Genomic DNA, 19,875 nt, shown 5'->3' on the forward strand with positions numbered 1-19,875 from the left:
TAAATAGCGAATTTAAATATCTTGTGTTTTTACTAGATTTTATGCAACTGGCAAACAGACCATGTAAAATGCTACAAGATTTTATGATTTAATAAGTGGGTCCGAAATTTAAATTTTCTCATAAAAATACTAATTTAAATACTACTAACTCAATTTTAAAGTTTCATTGTTCAAAAGGTGAAATCAAACTCTTACTTGCGTAAAAACAAGAGATGAGATGTAGCAGTATGGAAACTTCAGTCCTTTTTTCTTCCACAAAAACGAAACCAGTACATAAATCTACAAACAAGAAACAGTCAATTAATCATGTGATTTTTTTGATGGGGTTTATTAATACAAAAGCACAGTTTATATGAAGCTTTGTGAGTACCTGTTCTTCGTAGGAGTAAAAAAACGTTACGTCAATAGAGGTAAAGGTGTAAAAACGGACACAGGTATATATATAGGCACCCCTCTTCAAATAGCTGGAGAAGATGGTACAGACTAGCAGATATAGGACTTACTTGTAGATAAAATATATCAGAGAGCAAGAGGGAACATTGTTTCAAGTAATGCTGTGAATTATGTCTTATGAAAATTATTTTGCATTTAGTTAAGTTTTTTCTGAATTGCAAATTTATATTGAGTGCAGGAAATTGTTTTCGTTACATTTTCTTATAGTTAGTTTTAAATAATTTCTAAGTAATCTCTGAAAAGTGGGAAAAATTTAGAAGCATATCTTAGGGTTAACCTTGTTAAGCTACTTTGTTTAGGTATAAGTTTTTTTCACACGCGGAGATGCAAAATTGCAAGATTATGTCTCATCACTGGACCATCAAGCAAAGATCAGTAAATCAAGTCACTTGAGAAAAGTTCATTTATGATAAGATGGTCAAGTTTTTCCGAAATTAAGCCTCTTACAGGTTATATTTTCAGTCCCACTGGCTAGTTCATTAATATACCGCAAAAACAAATGGTGGGATTAGACTTCCTACGTTTTAAAAGTGGATACACATCTGTCAGTCCTTACCTCTCCTTCCGTTCTGAGAAATCATTCAGACCACATAAATTATGACTCTGACTCATGTCGTTTAGAATGTAAGAAGGTAGTAACTCCACTGAGTTTGTGGTCAGACATGCAGATCACGTGGCAAAATAGGAAAAGCTGCTCTCACTTTAGTGACGATCCATGGCATAGAAGGACAAAAAGACTTCAAAGAAAAAATAATGGTCCTTTTAACTTTTCGGTTTATCAGAATTACGAGGCCAGATATTAGAACACAGACAGACCATAGAGGGGTAAAGTCAAAAATTGAAATTTCCTTAGTTTTGTAAAAGCGCAAACAATTTTGTTCAGTTTATGCATTTTATGAAAAAAGAGAGATTTGAATTTTTTGTCTTGTCGAAAAAGGATCCAATCTTTCACTGTTCGGCTAATCTTAACGCTTCTAAATCTTTGAACTTTCTTCCATGGTCTGTATAAGTATTTAACACGAATCTATCAGAAAAGAGAGCTCACCTCAACTTTCAACCGATGTCCTTTCTCACGCCAAAATCGCCGAAACAGACAGAGCACCTGACAGAAGGGACTCAGATGTTTTGGGAGATAGGGAAATATACAACGGGCTTCTTCTATTTATGTTACAGCTCTATGAGACAGTCACAAATCTTTTTTAAATCTAATGTTCAACCTCAATTATGAAATAAAAATAAGGTTTATATTTTTCCATAATCTACCCGAACACCACTCGTAAATATTTTTTAATAGAACGTTATTCAAATAAATCATGTTAACCCTCATCACTCCAACAGGTAGTAATACTGCCAATTCAAAGACTTACTACTTATCTTTTCTAATTCGTTTTTTTTTTTTTTTTAAGAATTTCGTTAGTATTTTTTTCTGAGAAAATAAACTGTCTGTAACTTTTTGACCCGTTTATGAAAATTATAATTGTTTGTGAAATTTCTTATGAGTATTAAATATACACGTTTTAAAGGTAATTATTAAGTAGTGGCAGTTAAGGAAACTTTATTTCTCACCCAAAAAGATTGGAAAGTCAGTGAATCTATTACGAGTTCCTTTATTTTTCAAAAAAAATAATTGAAGTTGACAGAAAATTATTTCATAAAACTCTTAGTAATAATAACCGTAACAATAATATGAATAATAATAAGAAGGGATAATAGGAATTATAAGGGTTATTAAATAAATTTAAAAAAATAAGTCTGTTAAGTAGATTTTTCTATTCCTAGCAATTTAACATCGATTCTTGTTTCAAGGTTAATTCCCTAACATTAACCGAATACACGAAAATTGATACCTGTATAAATATCAAAGTTAACTTAGCTTTAAACCATAAAAACTGAACAGAGTGTGTAACCTTGATAATAAAATTCCTTGAATCAATAAAAATCATTGAATCAACAATATAACTGACTCTGTTTTGTTTGTTAGGGCTTAAATTTCTGAGACAGCCGTACAATATTAAACGATATTTTCAAATGTTCCCCAAAGTTCTTACCAATATCGTTATTTTGCAGTTAAATGAAGCAAAAATAATATGATGCTTCCAAACTTTTCTAATCACGGAGCCCTTGTTTAAATTTATTTTTTGGCAGAGCTTTTTCATAATATACTCTACCACATACGTATATAAACTTTTACATGGCATTCTAAAATTTTAAGTTCTTCAATGACAAAAGAAAATCGCTTTACTTCTTCATAAAAAGGAATTAAAATAGAATAAAAAATATATATGTGAAACGGTAAAATTAAAATTCGTGTCACTTTAAAACTGTTACGCGGAGTGATTACTACGCATTACCGAAACTGTAACGGTCTGCAGATACAATAGAAAAATGAGAAACCGTAAAAGGAAAATTCGTGCACTTTTAAAACTGATACGCAGAGTGATTATTACGAATTATTAAAATTGTAACGGTCTGCAGATACAATACAAAAATAAGAAACTGTAAAAGGAAAATTCGTGCACTTTTAAAACTGATACGAGGAGGGATTATTCGAATTATTTAAATTTTAACTGTCTGCAGATGCAATAGAAAAATGAGAAACCGTAAAAGGAAAATCCGTGCACTTTTAGAACTGATACGAGTAGTGATTATTACGAATTATTAAAATTGCAACGGTCTGTGGATATAATCGAAAAATGAGAAACCGTAAAAGGAAAAATCGTGCACTTTTAAAACTGATACGAGGAGGGATTATTACGAATTATTAAAATTGTAACGGTCTGCAGATTCAGTAGAAAAATGAGAAACCGTAAAAGGAAAACTCGTGCACTTTTAAAACTGATACGCGGAGTGATTCTGACGAATTATCAAAACTGTAATGGTCTACAAAACATGTTCCAACAGTACATGCACGGTGTTTCAATATTAAACCAACAAATTCAGAGGGCTTTAATAACGCTGAAACACACGTAGACTCTGAGTCTAGATGAGACTGGTGGGGGCACAGTGGAGAATCTCATAACGCGGATTGAAGTTAATTCGCATACCTGTCTTAGAGTGCATTCATCATTTTTACATCGTTGTAGATTGCCCAATGACGGCAGTAAATGCCACTTCGAATAAATCTAGTAATATTTAATCCAAAAGATATTTTCGTAATTAACATATTTATAATATCTTTTGTAGTTGTTATTCTGCGTGAATGGTTTTTCGTTACCTGCAAGAGTTTTTCACATTCTCTTAACGTGGTCTAATACCATGAGTTGAACAGTGCGTGAGCGAAAAAAATGGGCCACCCTCAAACTTTTGTAACATAACTTTTGATCTAATGATAGGATCTTCGCATTCTAGGACTCGATCTTAGTGGTATAAAAGGGTGGCCTCAATTATGCAAATAAATTAAATAAAACACTATCTGCCCCCCCCCCCCCAAANTCTGCCCCCCCCCCCCCAAAATACATAATAGGTAGCTGCAATCTGGAAAAAAAATGGTTCATATAGTTTGGTCAGGAGAGCCGTCCGAAGTTCGGGTCCCTTATTGCTAATTTTATTTTTTGCGTATTTCACCATATCTCGAGAACTTTTTGAGCGAATTAAGAAATTTCTTCACTCAAGCATAGCAGTTTGAATCCTTCAAAAAAGACAAAAAATGTATGTTTATTCCGAAAAAGTACGATTCCGTGTCTGATTTCGTAACTTAAAATATCGTATTTACTAATTAATTAGTATTAGCTCGAACCATTAAGATTAAGTTCTAGAACGTGAAGATACGATCATTAGCTCAAAATTATTTTGGGTGTTTTTTTTTGTTTGTTTTTTTCGCGCAATGTACATCGTAATTTCATTAATTGTGAAAGATAATTTTGCTCCACAATCGTTTGCACAAAGTTACGATTTCACTTCCTTGGAGAAAAAAATTCTTGGAATTTGAAACTTAAAAAAATTATAACGAAAACAGTTTTTCTTTTATTTTTCAAAAAATTTAAGCTTTTGGAAGATTATAGAACTCAAAATATGAATATTATTCTCTACACGCAATAAAAAGAATTTTTTCAGATAATCATTAAAAATAAGCATTTCTTGCGCGTATTTTTCTTTTGTGCAAATTGTCAAGACTCAATTTGGACACATATTCATTTATGCTTAATAAAATAAAACAACCAAACTTACAAATATATATACAAATATTTACACATTTTTCAAAGTGGATTTAATTTTTCTTTTGATTTAATATCGAGCTTTAATTGTGTTACAAAATGTTCTGATACGGGCCCGCAATTCAATAAATTTCTGAAATTTCTTACTATTTCTTGTATTTCAGTTTGTATTCATTGTATACTGTATATTTTGCACGCGTATTTTCTTACCAAATACCAAAGTGTTATGAAATTAAGCACAAACGTAAATCTTTAAGATAAATCAAACAAAAGAAAATCTATTTAGATTCAAATCTGATGAATATGGTGGTTCTTGTTGTGTTATAAAAAGTAAGAAAATTTGTCTAACGCAATTTTTAAAAGCATTTCTCTAAGTGATAGCGAAATTCAATTGGAAGATCTATTTTTTGTTCCTTTGAAACCACGAACGCACAATTTTTATTCTAAAATGAATTTGTGATATGATGAGTAATAAATATTTGTTGACATAAGAATTTTCGAAACTTCGGCCGTATAACTTCTCTTCTAAAATAAATTTGTGTTTGTTGAGATAAAGATATTTCGTTGTGATAAGAATTTTAAAAACCACAGGCGCGTACTTTTTCTCCTAAAATAAATTTGTAATATGTTGAAATAAAAATACTTTGTTTTAAACTATATCCAAACTATATCTTGTTACACATATGAAGATTTTTTTTAAATAGAAAATATACTCAGTTTATAAATAATATAATATTTAAACATCAATGACATTAAAATATTTAAAAGATTCTGAGTACTTACATCGCATAATATAGATACACAAGCAATCCAAAAAAGATAATTCTTTAAAACTGGAACATATTTATTCAGATCTTCCTTCAAAATTAATGTGAATCTCGCCACAACATATCCACTTGGAAAACTGAGAAGACTAGTTAGGATTAAAGTTGCACTCATCTGCAAGAAATTATAAATTTAGTCATACTTCAGATTTTAACCTCACATAGGCATTAGAGTTTCAGATGAAAATAAAGCATATTTTACGGTATTAATGAAAAAAATTAAAATATTATAAATAAAAAATATTAGTTGTGTGGCATTTTGCACAAAAAGTTTCAGTTTAGCAAAACAAAACATTTTCAGCTCTGGATGTATGTATTATTAATAAGATTTCATTGAAAAAGGCTTCCCTATGCTTCTTTTTTTTCCCTAACTTTTCACTTAAACCCTATTTCTAATGCTTGATGTCACCATTGCAATTCATAACAACATCTATGAGGAAACTTCTGAAAGCAAAGTTGCTCCCCATTTCAATTATATATATATTTTTTATTTCCAATGAGCTGCACAATCAGTCTTTCCGATGAGCAGACCTAGTGCGTTCTCCAGAAGCGGTATACACTCTTTCAGGACCACCACAATGGGTGAGATACCATTGGTCATGTTAATTTGGACGTCTAGTTTCTGCCACACTAGATGGCAGCACCGAGACTCTATTTGGATGCTCAAGTACACTGGGAATTTAATTTTTCCGGAAATGCCAATTAGGCACTCCAGGCATCTTTTACATGCCGCATAATCATACGACATGGACGCTGAGGATTTTCTGCATCCTGAAAATCCGGTGTCTGGGTCGGGGATCGAACCCGTAAACTTGGGCTCAGAAGGAAGAGGACAATCCAACAGCGCCACCCAGTCATTTCAATTATATATAAATTGTCGGGATTTCTTAATTAGTTAATCTCATTAGTTAGTTAATGTAAACATTGCTGCTGCAAATTTAATATTCGGAGTTTGCTCCACTGAGTTTTTGGAGTTAGGCATTTTTCACATCGAGCTAGAAAGGTACCAGATTGTTCACGAGCACAATTTATTAACATAATGGTGGTAAAACCACAAAAAACAGTAAATCAGTCCACTTAATGGCTTCACAAAATAGAAAATATGAACAAACATAAGCAGCTCTATTACCCTCTACTATCCAAAAAAAAAGGACAATAGCTTGAGAAATTATGATGGCTAGAATACACGGTTTGCTGTGTTCTGTTTAGGAAACAAGTTTTATTTTTCAAAGAAATAAGCAATTTGGTTAAGTTTTTGATAACTTTTAATTATATAGTTACTTCAAAGGCAACGAAATACTACAACGGCTAACTTCTATATATACAGGATCAAAAATACAAAACCGTCATTAAAATGGAATAATTATTTAGAAAAAGGGTGTTTTTGTGTTTGAAATCTTAATTTAAAAAATCACCTGCGCCAATTAATTTCGTTGCTTTTAAGAAAATTATAAGACTCTCATTAGTACACGATAATACAACCAATAGTTAAAAAGTTATCAAGATTTTCCGTTTGAATGTTCCCTTCAGTTTTATTTTCCGCATAGTAAGTATTATAATTACATTCAAGGAAATAATTATAACTTTTTATTTATCCTTTTTGTTAAATGCTTATGCTTTTCGATTTATAACTTGCAATCGAATTGCTCAAAAAATTAGTGTAAAATTTAAAAATAACTAGCTATTGGTAAAAGAAATCTTAAAACTCGAACACACTTTTCTAAAAAACTCACGTGTATTCTATAAGAAACGTCTTTTTCCATGAGTAATAAATTTCACTCAAAAACATATTATTTTTATTAATGCTTCCTAGTGTATCATGCATGCATGTATTTGTTGACGGATGATGCATCCGTATATATTTAAATGAAATTTAATGTCTTCAGTGTATCATAAAAATCTGTTTATGGCATCGTATGCTACATAAAATAAAAATTGGTTAAAACAGCAGTTCGCGTTATTAAAATCTGACCTTTAAACCATACATCATTGCTCATGCGTTTACATGAATTACTATCACAGAATCCAAAATCATCAACAACAAAAAAAGCATAAAATGACTTACAAATAGCTAGCAAATAAAAGAACTTTAATGGGAGACAAAAGTTTATTAACTTTGCTGGAACTAATAAGTCTGACTAAATTAGGAAACTGCAATGCAATCTATTAGAAAATATAGCAATGCATTTATTTTAAACTAATACACAAACACACACATATATATATATATATATATATATCTTACAGTTTTTGCAGAGCAAAACGTAATCTAACCTAAAATTGAACGCACAAAACGACGAAAGTGGTTGTGGCGCTTAAAATATACTAATATAAAGAAAATAATTTAAGCATCTTTGCTCTTATGCTGTCTGCAATTCCCCAATAACCTCATTTTTACAACAAAAGAAGAAAAGGTTTACAAAGTTTAACAAAAGGTTTTCTTAATGTTTTTATACCACTTGTCATTACTTGTGTATTATTGAAAAACACAGCACAGAAGTTTAATTTTGATGATGGTTTTCTTTATATATTTAAGCAAATTTTTTAAAAAATTTATCAATTACGTAAAATATTGAGTTTTAAAAAAAAAGTTTAGTATATATACATATATATATATATATAATTTTAATGGATCTATGTACAACAGGTTCATTAAATATATAAATTGTAGTTACCGAAGCAAGCGGTTTCCGAAATTCTTGCCCAGATAAGAAGATAGCAGTAGCAGGTGAAACTATTCCGTATAGAAGACCAAAATCAGATAAAGGTCTGGCTGCAACGGAATCTCCTACTAGCAGTTTTATAAATGTATGTAGAATTATCGGTGTTAAAAACCTGAAAAATTCGAACAACTTTTTTTAAGCAACCAGAATGAGTAATTCTGAACATTTACTAGAATGCTATCAACACTATTTATTTAATTTGCTGTAAAGAGCTACTATTTTATAAACCAGCTCCTGTGTCCAAAAAAAAACGGCTCGGTTCTGAAATAATTAGGGGTAAGCTAGCGGTAAAGGGTTTACATCCTAATTTACTTTGGTGATGATTGTATTTAGTTTAAGATTCAATTCTTTGATTCAATTCTTTAGTTTAAGATTAAATTGTTTTAGGTTTTAAGATTCAATTCTTTGATTTGGAAAATTCGTATTTTTATAGATACATCGTTTACTCATAAAACTAATGGAAAATATGGACATCTTAACATAATTCTAATATAATTTTTTGTATACTTCAAAATCTATCGTAATATCTAATCTCGAACGAATATAATCTCGAAAAAATATCTGGAACGAGTATTGAATGAGTCAGAATATTATTATATCCACTTTTAAAATTTATTTATCGAAAGATATTTGAAAAAAAATGAAAAAATATATTTAATAATTACTTATTATTCAATTTAATTATGAATTAATTTTCCCATATCTCGAAAGCGAATTGTGCAATTCAAAAAATTATTATTTCCATTCATAAAATCTGTTTACTTGAAAGATATTTAAGTGCAAAACAAAAGCTTTTTAAATAATTTATTATCATTTATTAATTAACTTAATAAAAGTAAAGTTAAATACTTCTAAGATAGCTTTATAATGAAAGAGTACCACAGTTAAAAGCGGTACAAATTATATGCAAGTCAGTTGTCTATTGTCGAAGACAATATGTTAAAAATTCTGTCGACTGGGTTAAAACTATGTAAATTGTAAAACATTAAGGAGTACAGTTGGTGCTATTATGGTGTTAAGTAAATTTTAAGTACAGAACTATAATTATCGTTAAAAAACTAATTAAAATTTGCAAAACATTAGCAAAATATTATTATTAATATTGGCAAAATATTATTATTATTTGAAAGTATTAGTACTAATATATCACTACAAATGTGCTTGTTTTTTAAGCAAAATGTTTCTGCAATGGAGCCATAAATTGATTCTGTAGCGCATGAAAATATATGTTATTAGCAAACAAACAAACAAGCATGAATAAATAAGCAAATTAAACTATGGAGTGAAAAATAAATTAGAAATGTGACTAAATGCACAGTAAAAAAAAATCAATTTGCTTTACCTCCAAAAATAGTCTCCACCAACATTTTTTAAACTGTAATTTAGAAATTAGGTGATTTATAGACGTAAATGCATCCTCAAATTTCACCAAATTTCATACCAAAAATTATGATATTACTTTTTTCTGTTATGCTTAATTTGAATACATGCAAAAATAATTATACAATGCTTACATCTTGATGACCACCAAAACACATGCTGCAACCATCGCGGAAGTGAAAAGGTATCTTTCTTTCCGGACAAAACTGAAGCCTATAACAGCCAGAACCATACCCGGCACAGTATTAGCCACTGCCTAAAATTATTAACATTAGAAATCAAAATTTAAAAAGAAACTAATTGAAATTTTTAAAAATTAACAAAGAAGAGTTATCTTGTCATCAGCTCATACGATTATATCCATAAAAATAGTGCTTTCTAATATTGCATTAATGTAACTAAAGGAAAATATATCTAAATATAGTGTGAGGAGCACAAAAAAAGAGAAAGTGACCGACTCGTAAACAAAATTTAATCAAGTTAAAATATTACAAGAATTCAAGAAAAATTCAAATTCCTCTAAATCGATATGGGAGAAAAGATGTCTAGTAATTAACGGATAAAATTTATTTTATATTTTCGTAGCTAAGTTGCTATGTTACAAAATATCAAATGAAAGCTTAAATAGAGGTTAGTGAGACACAATATTTTAAGAAGCGTTCATCCTGAAGTTAGGAACCGCACTTGATTTGCCTGTTACCTTTTAATTATAAATCTTGAATTCATAGTTTTTCTTTGAAATTTTATCTTTTCTATTTTTAAAAATTCTGATTTTTAAAAGTGATATTTTCTATAAAGGTTATATTTCAGGAATATTCAATGATGTAGTTAATTTGTTGAAGAATATATTTTGATAAAAGAAAAGAAATGAAAAATTAATTTAAAGAAGAAACTCAATCCATTTTGCTGCATTTACACAAAAAATTAATAAAGAAATAAGGAAAAATTATGAGTTATTAATAATTGGTGCGTACAAATGTGTCGATGCTGTATGATATGAATTTATTTTCCATCGATATAAAAAAAACAGGAAAAAGCTGGAATGCAAATATAAAAGATTTTATTAAATGGAAATTTACCAAGTTTATTTTATTATTTCAAGGAAAAATAAATTTCATTTGGAGATTTTTCTACAAGATTGATTGATTTGGTTGAATTGTAGCCACCGAAAAGGAATGAGTAAGGAGCGTGAATCTTAAAATAAATAAAGCAACAAAAATTGCGAAAGCGAAACTTGAAAAGATAGATCCCAGCAACAAAAATATATTATTATATTAGAAACAAAGAACTATATAAAATGGAGCAGGCAAAAACCCGAAAGAAAACTGACAAGAACTTCATAAAATTGAATCTGGAAAAAAAAATAGATTCATGCATATTCCCTCATGGATTTGATTTCTTTAAAATTATTATAACATGAATATTATTTGATTATTATGACTTCTAATCTCAACCCTTTGATGCAGATGGGACACCGGTAAACCTTTTTCAAATTTTTTTCTGGCGCTATTATTACGAGTAAAAATATAATTTTGTATTTTTTANACAGGTTTAGAATTTTCTACAGTGAAAAGTTTTCGGAACTTCAGTATTCAAAAAAGTATACAAAAACTAGACGTTAAGAACGTATCCAATGAGCGAGCAAAGCGAGCATTGGATTGCGAAGCAATCCGAAATGAACTGCGAAAGCAGTTCCGGGGGTTGGCGAACAGGGGGCGAAGCCTCCTAGTATTATTATATTAGAAACAAAGAGCTATATGAAATGGAGCAGGTAAAAACCCGAAAGAAAACTGACAAGAACTTCAAAAAAAAGGATCTGGAAATAGAAATAGATTCATGCTTATTCCCTCATGGATTTGATTTTTTTAAAAATTATTATTATATGAATATTATTTGATTATCATGACCTCTAATCTCAACCCTTTGAAGCAGATAGGACACCGGTAACCCTTTTTCAAATTTTTTTCTGGCGCTATTATTACGAGTAAAAATATAATTTTGCATTTTTAATCATAAAAACAATTTAATAGTTATTAACAAAACTGTTAGACTGTCTGAATTATATTTGTACTAAAACATAAAATCCAAAATAAGTAATCTGAAAATTTTCTTTTTCATTCATATTCAAAAATTTACCAATCATTGATTTCATAAATTAATTAAATTTCAATGATCAATGATATTTTCGTTTAGATCTAAATAACTTCAAGTAAGTGCAAATTTGAAAAATTATTGTTTGGAAATGAGCCGATATTAGCCAATATTATAAATATTATAAATAGTCACCGGCGTTTCACGCTGTATTTCATAACCATAAAATATTACGGTGCAAAATATAATATTTTTCACTTTTAAATACAAAATATTGAAAAAACTATGAAAAATACATATTCTGCATCAAAAAGTTAAAATAATCATCAACTACAACTATTGGTTTTTTAAAGGGGAATTAAATTATAAAATAATAACACAAGAAAAATAAGAAAAATAGAAAAATCCAAACATCAAAATGTATAATTATAGGACTAACTAAGAGACGTTATGGAGTACTGAAAAGAAATCCGGTTTCATTCATACAAATCGAACCTAACAATCACTAAGTCAAAATAAATAAAAAAATTTAATTACTATTGTTTTATTCTCAAATTTTTAAAGCCTACATATATATGATAAACCAGAATTTTTTAAAGTTCGCGAGTTTTAATTAAAAAGAGTAATAAAAAAGTAGTAATAAAGAAAATATTTAATTATTATTGAATTTAATACCAAAAAATTAACAGCTACACATCCTTAAACAAGCACAAAACAGACAGTAGAATTCGTTTTAATTGTTCAAATTAAGTTATGAAGAAATGTAAAAATTATGTGCATTTTAATAATGTATAAATTATTTTATCTGAAAAATGATGGCAATTATTTTTGCATGACCTATTTAGAATTCAAGATATCTAAATCTTTAAGTGATGAAATAAACATTTCAGGATTGATGTCATGTATAAAATCATTCATGACAAATTTCTCATTCTACTAACTATTATATCTGTCCTTATGAGTTAATGAATAAACATAAAACATCCTGCTAAAACATTTTTATGAATTCATAAATCTTTTTCTTTATGTACATTAAACATTATTCTGTTCTAAAAGAATACATCATTATCATCTTTAATTAAATTTTAAAAGGAATTAATTTATGTTCCTTGTATAGAATGGCTTTTGCATTAAAAATTAATTCATCACTTATAAATTCATTTTAAAGCATTAATCTAATCTACTGTTTAATATTTTATGATAATTTTTCTTGAGAAAGTTTATTGTATCTTTGTGAAGAGACTAAAACCATAATAAAATGAACATCACTAAATCACTAAATAAGATTTGCTATAGCTATTAAAAAATTTAATAAATTTTTTTCCTTTTTTTTCCATTAAGTGACTCATAATTTTATTATCGAATCAGTTTTCATGTTTTATGATTCATAGTTTTTTTGAAAGCAATTTTTTCTAAGCAGAACAACGCATAAATTTGCAATTAAAAAATATGTAATAAAATCTTTATTTCGTCTTTCCACGAAAATATATTTATTCGAATTCATGCAAACTTAATAATTTAATCTTCCAGTTTTTTTTCTCATTATCAGAAAACATCTAAATGAGCGTTATTACACTTTATTGTAAGCCATAAATTGTAAATTTCCGTTCAAATAAGACATTATAGCTAATTATTTAGCTATTATTTTCTAATTATTTAGCTAGCAATATAGCTATTTATTTAGAACACTAAGGTTATTGACAAAACATAATCTATTTTTGTATTTTTTCAATGTTACGTAATTTTATAAACTTTTGTAAGACTCATCAATAGAAATTTCTTTAAGCTGTTATATATTTAAAAATTCAGCAAAGCAATTAAAATTTAATAAGGAATTCCCGCATCAGTTTGAATTAAAAAATTTAACTTTTCACTTTTAAGTCCCCGTGTCTCTTTAATAGCGAATTCAGCAATCAAAATCTATCGCTAGTACCACTAACGCTAGTAATTTATATAATTTACAAAATTTACATTGCTTACTTTAATTCAGGGGTATATTGTTGATTGCTGATCAAAATCTACTTCAAAAATTTACTTTTTTAAATGAAAATAATCTTAATTACAAATGTGGATTGATAAGACTAAAACCGTATTGATACTCCAAAAATAAACTTGGAATTAAGGGGGTTTTCTGATCTAGAGATCCGATTTAAGTCTCATTTTCAACACTATTTTTCTATAAAATGAAAAAATGCGTTATATTATGATTTCATGGTTTCATTCATTCATCCCCTTTCCGCTATATTTCAATATTTTCCCCCCGATATAATTATAAACTAACCTATAAAAATAATAGATATATCAGTTCACGTTGTGCACTGGTGGACGGGAGTAGCTCAATCTCCATACTGTATAACCTGAGGTGAACGAAACCGAAAATTGAAGGTTATGCATGAATGTACAGTACTTGTGGTTAGAACCAAAAAAATTCTGAAAAACTCTTTTTTTTTTACTAAATGGTGGCCATTTGAAAAAAAGATTACGAAAAACGACTTTTCTCTGGATTTAAAATTAAATAGAAAAATCGAAATTTTGGAAAATGTTTGATTTCTGTTGATTTTAACCATGACCACGTCACTTCTCTTCAAATATCGAGACCAACCTCAAAAGCGAAGGAATAGTTTTTCCGCAATCCAAACTCCCAGCAAAAGAAACACGATTTTTGAGAAATCACGTTTGAAGTTTTTATAACGTTTTTCATTGGTGTTTCGAAACTTACCATCGATCGAATCCCCATACAGCACGCCTTTCTCGAGATTATACATTTCGTTGGCGTGCCTGGCAGATATGGCCTCTTTGCTGGAGGATGAAACGTAGTGCTCCGAGCTTGCAAAGCGAATTTTGTTGCTAATTTGCAAAACTCGAAAGTCGTGCAGCCAATTCGAATACCCATGACATCCATGATTCTGATAATCTCCATGAGACATCATTAAGATCATAATTTGCAACTTTGAGCCACGTCTTAATTGGAATAGGTGCCATAGAGAAACTATCCGAAAAAGCGAATTTGGTGGTTTGTTGTTGTTTTTCCTGTTCGCACCAACATATCTTTCCAGTAAATTGCCATTTGGCAGGTCTTCGTATGAAAGCCTGGTTGCCTCCTGCGCCTTTCTTGAGACTTTGAAGATCTGAAACGGCCAGTCCAGTGATCGCATTTTTCAACTATATCAAATAGTTTCCGAACAAAATGGTTTCACCCACATGCACTCCTTATTAGAAGGTTTCGAAATATGCAATAAAAAATCGATTTTTTTTTTAAATTTAAGACAAGAAACCCTCCTTATCAAAAATTTACTTCTACATGGTTTTTAAAGCATAAATAATTCAAAATTTGTTACATACTTCGAGAGGTTTATGTAGAGCTGCGTGCATATGTGAATGGAAAATGAAATTCAAAATAATGCCAGATAAAGTTGCTATGGTAATTGGAACGCTGTATTTTAACATAGATCGGAAGGCCGCTTCGAAACCATTCATCCATACATCACAACTTGATGTCTTTTCTTCTTCTTGTGTTCGTCTTCGTTTGTGCAGTTCAATCAAGAGATGTCCCAGGGGAACAAAAATGAGAACGGTAAGAATGGGCATGAAGAACAGATATTTTATCATGTGAGGTCTGCTCTCTTGATACAAAGCAGACACTGAAAAAAAGTACTATTTGTTAAAAACCTTAAAATTGTTACAAGCATATTGCGTAAAATCATATACATGAATAAAACAAGTACTATATAAAATCACAGGTACGACTAAAACTAGTATTTTACTGAAAATCAGTGTTACGAATTGAACAAATGTTTTACATAAAATAACTGTTACTCGTTCAGAATTCGATAGTTTTAATGAGTTGATCATATAAAGCCAACCACCATATAATAAGGTATTTATAAACATGATATTCTAAGGAAACAATAAAATAATAGTTTAAAATTTAAAATTTTTTTTAAACATGGAAATTCGATTAAAAAAAAGGAATTATGCTTTTTTTCTAATTATTCTCTTTTAAAAACGTAGTTCTTAAAAGAGAATAAAAGATAAAGGAATAATTCCATTCACACGTAAAGCAAACAGTGTCAGGCGCATCACTTTTAACAAACGTGTGAGAATTTTTAGCTGTGATAAAAGCTTATTATGAGTTTGTAATTATAAAAGTAATATAAATTACGGTTTTTGGTTTAAGTTTTTAAAAGAAAATTTTCTTTTTAATTTCACTTTAAAACATTTTATTTTTTAAGTTTTATTTTATTATTGCTTTCTTTTAAATTTTGTGCGTGGTATATGCTTTATGTCAGAAAGTGGAGAAAATTTTACTAGATTTGAACTGAAGACAATATCTCTAAATAAATTTTACTTGAGATTAACATTTATGATAAAACTTTAATCTTCATGATCAATTTTGATTAAAACTTGACATCAGACACAGAAATCCTGTTACGATTTATTAAGGATAATATATTATGCAATTGTGTGACTATACTATAATGTTACAAAAAGAATTTTTTTCTTCTATCCGGATATTGATTTTATACATTTGTGTATCAAAATGAGTAGATTTGTTGACCACTCCATCATGGGCACCATAGTAGGTGGGCCAACGTTACTTTCACAGTAAGAAAGACAGGTAGCACAAAGGGAAAAAAAGGAAAGAACATCCATGACCTTATCCGGGATTCGAAACCGGGGCTTTTCTGACTTGATGACAGCTCTCTGACCAAGGAAAAATGATTTCTTTTTAATAAAAAAGCTTTATTTTAAAATAAAATAAATAAAAATAAAGAATAAAAGGAACTTTTTTATAAATAGTAATGTAAAAAATCACTTTTCTAAAAGTAATTTCTTGAAACATTTCAAGATATATAATCTTAATGATGTCAGTTTATATTTTATGGCATCACGACGATGCTTAATGTAACTAAGTTTCAACAATGAAAAAGAATACCTAGTACTTACAGTAAAAACCCTGAACAATAGACAACATTTTTTGGAACAGTTATTAAAAGATTTCGCACAGTCACCAAAAATTATTGAGTGTCAAAAATCATCTTTACCTCAAACTGATGATAACATTTCATTAATGAATGTACTGTAAGTGATCTGTCAAAAAATTAATATTCTCTTCCTAATGTTATTATAAGGAAGAAACATTAATTGGAAATTTATTGAAATAACGGTTTCGCAATTTCTGGTCTCCGTATGAGTTATACATAACCATTTCTTCACCACTTCAACCAATTAAGGTACCCTAAAACTTTCGGACACAACATTTTAAAATTTTTAATTTAAATTTTTTTTATTTGGAGTTATGGGGGTATTTTACACTAAAATATTACACAAAAAAAAATATGAAGAAAATTTTTTTAGAAAATATGGGAGGAGGAACTGGTCAAAAAACCGAAAATTGACCTCTTTTCAAAATCACACAGCTTTGCTGAAATTTATTATTTTTTCATTATTTTTGCTTTATAGTACTCAAAAAAACTCAACTTAGGGAATAGAATACGTATTAGACATATTATTACTATTTAGATATTTTACAGTAAATATCAAAATTTATTTAGTAAAAAAGGATCAACAATTGCTATTAGTTATTTTTATTTAGCTGCAAAATATTAAATAATAGTTTAATCGATTAGACCGTAGTCTGTTCCTTAGACATGTGTATAAAAATTTTCATGCGAAATTTCAAATAATTTGAACTAAAATAATGTGAGGTATCATATTTAAAATGAAAGAAAACAGCCAAAAAATTAGCTTTCAGGAGAGGGCCAAAAAGGCACCTTTTTCAGTTAGTAGCCAAAATAAATGATTTTTTAAATCATCATAACTTCCGCTCTATTTAATATAGAAACAAAACTCAAACGGTTTTTGAAGGATAAAAATTTATAATTTTATATAAAAAAAATATACAGAAAAACAATTTTTTAGACGAAATTGGTTTAAAAAAAAGCGGGTACCTAAAACATGTTATGGTATATGTATTTAATTGCGTATTTTATTAAATTCATTCATTGTATTTTATTATTTCATTTTTTCTAGCTTAATATCATGGTAATTTGACAAATTTTCTATACAGTGAAAATTTATTTATTTTCACTTTAAAACTTCAAGAACTAGAATAATTAAAAGAAGTGATTTAAGTATTTTAAAAAAGAATTTAAGTTATGTTTAAAAGCAAATTTTCTAACTACATCAATCACTTTAAGAACATATGCTACCCGAAATGTATGAAATCCCAGAACTGGGCAAAGTATGAAATTAATAAGCATTTCATACATTGTCTAGATATTCTATAGGATAAGTAATGATAAACTTACAAAGCATGAAATATTATTAGTCTACATGTTTATGAAGTATGATTACGATTTATTGATAATTGTTAAAAGTAATTTCTTGGAGCAACAAATAGGTAATATTTCATTTCATTTTATTTAGTAAGAAAGGAAAAAATTTAGTTATCTCCATACATCATTAATGATAACTATATTCATTATTATATAAACCAGCAGGGATAAATAGATCATTATCCGGTATTCCTTTTATATATATATATATATTTTTTTATGGAGAAAATCTGTTGCCTGGTATTCTTTTATGGGAAAAAATCATTGCCCGACACTCGTGAGGGTAACTTTTAAGGTAAAGAGCTATCGTACGGTATCCCCTATCAATGTTATTTTTTATTTAAGTTTATATTCAAGGGCAATTACTCGGCATTTCTTTAAGCCAATACTTCACCTAATTGGATATTATTGATGAAAGCCAAATCCCCTAAAGAAAAAAATTGTGTCTGATAAAAGTAGTTATTTATATAAAAAATATTTTTCTGAAAAATTATCTCTTGAAAAAATACTTCAAAGTAAAATCCTCAAAGTCAAAATGGTTAAAGTGTTTATAACAGTCATATTTTTTTCGTAGAATTTTTTTCTTTACTTTTCTTTTTTCGCTAGCAGTTAATGAAAACAATCTTCAAAACAGGTAAAAAAAAATCACTAAAATTTACGGGAACATACGAATATATTTGACAATATAATTTATAGAAAACAGTTTCAATAAAAGTTGCCTCTTTCCCCTAAAGTAACCTAAGATTTTCTTGTAAAAATTACTATTATTATTTATTTTGCACGCTGCATTGAAAAACTTTAAATAAAAACTATGGTTATCCAAACATTTGTAAATCAATAACATGAACTGAAAATATTTCTATCAAAATTTTTTAGTGATTTACATATTATTAATGCAAAGTAATTCGTAACGATCACTCTTAACATGCATAATTAGTATTTATATCGCAAACTAATATTTACGCAAGTAAAAATCTAAAGTATTTTCGAGTCACTAGAAATTATGGAATGAGTTTAATACCGATGAAAATCACTAGTAACTTCGAGGAAAGCTTAATGAAATTTAGATATACTACAGTCAAACCCCGCTATAGTTAACACGGTTTATAGTGAACTCCCGGATATAGTGAACGAAATGTTCGGTCCCGTGCCTTGCTATACACGTATAATGTTATTTTTTGTGGATATAGTGAACCAAAAAAGTCAGAAAGTTGGATATAATGAACTTTTTTCTGTCTTCGTTTGATTTTTTTCCTCATTTTTTTCGTAGATAATAATTTTAAAATTTCTACTCAAAATAAATACATATAGGGGAGAGTCGGGTAGCCCCGCCCGGCGAGTACCCCCGCCCACTGTTAATTTCATATGTATAGAATATTTTTTCAAGTCAATGGGCCATCGGACATTAATTGTTATATTAAAAAAAGATTATTTTCAAAGTTTCAAGTATTTATGCAGCTGGTAACATGGTAAACAATAGTTTTGAAAATATGTTGAATACAGTAGTCATGAAATTAAGAAAAATTGGTTGAATGTTTCGATTAAACTTCATTTTAATACTAAAAAAATAATTTTTTCTATACATACAGCATTAAAGTATGTAGTCTTAAGTTTAATTTGCACAAAGAAAGAAGTTTGTATGTAAAAAATTGTTCGAGTAATTAAAGACACTTACTCAAATCTCAATTTATTTTATAGTCTTTTCAGGTAACAGTGACATCTTCTGATGTACTTCGTATTGAATTTTAGTACATGCGTGAGTTTCCTTCCTGTTTTCGACGCTGAACGCTACAAAACCGTAGGGGAGAGTGGGGTCAATTGTAACAGGGTACGATTGTAACAGAGCAAAAATTTCGAGTATCGGGTTCTAGATTTGGTTCCTAGGTGGCGCACAAGGTGTATTTAATAAATC

At 28.8% G+C, this 19,875-nt stretch overlaps 1 protein-coding gene across 2 annotated transcripts in view; it reads right to left on the reverse strand.

Annotated features, from left to right (window-relative positions):
• LOC107441690 (lysosomal cholesterol signaling protein) overlaps positions 1-19,875 on the reverse strand; it is a 61,814-nt gene that overhangs the window by 14,248 nt on the left and 27,691 nt on the right. For both annotated transcript variants that reach the window (XM_071183211.1, XM_071183212.1), the window contains exons 4-8: positions 14,968-15,266; positions 9,669-9,790; positions 8,107-8,266; positions 5,391-5,546; positions 196-279 (exon numbers count right to left, since the gene is read on the reverse strand). In XM_071183211.1, coding sequence (XP_071039312.1) covers positions 196-279; positions 5,391-5,546; positions 8,107-8,266; positions 9,669-9,790; positions 14,968-15,266 — 821 coding nt within the window. The remainder of the gene's footprint in view (positions 1-195; positions 280-5,390; positions 5,547-8,106; positions 8,267-9,668; positions 9,791-14,967; positions 15,267-19,875) is intronic.

This window comes from Parasteatoda tepidariorum, chromosome 7 (genome assembly GCF_043381705.1).
Source record: "Parasteatoda tepidariorum isolate YZ-2023 chromosome 7, CAS_Ptep_4.0, whole genome shotgun sequence".
NCBI lineage: Eukaryota > Metazoa > Arthropoda > Arachnida > Araneae > Theridiidae > Parasteatoda > Parasteatoda tepidariorum.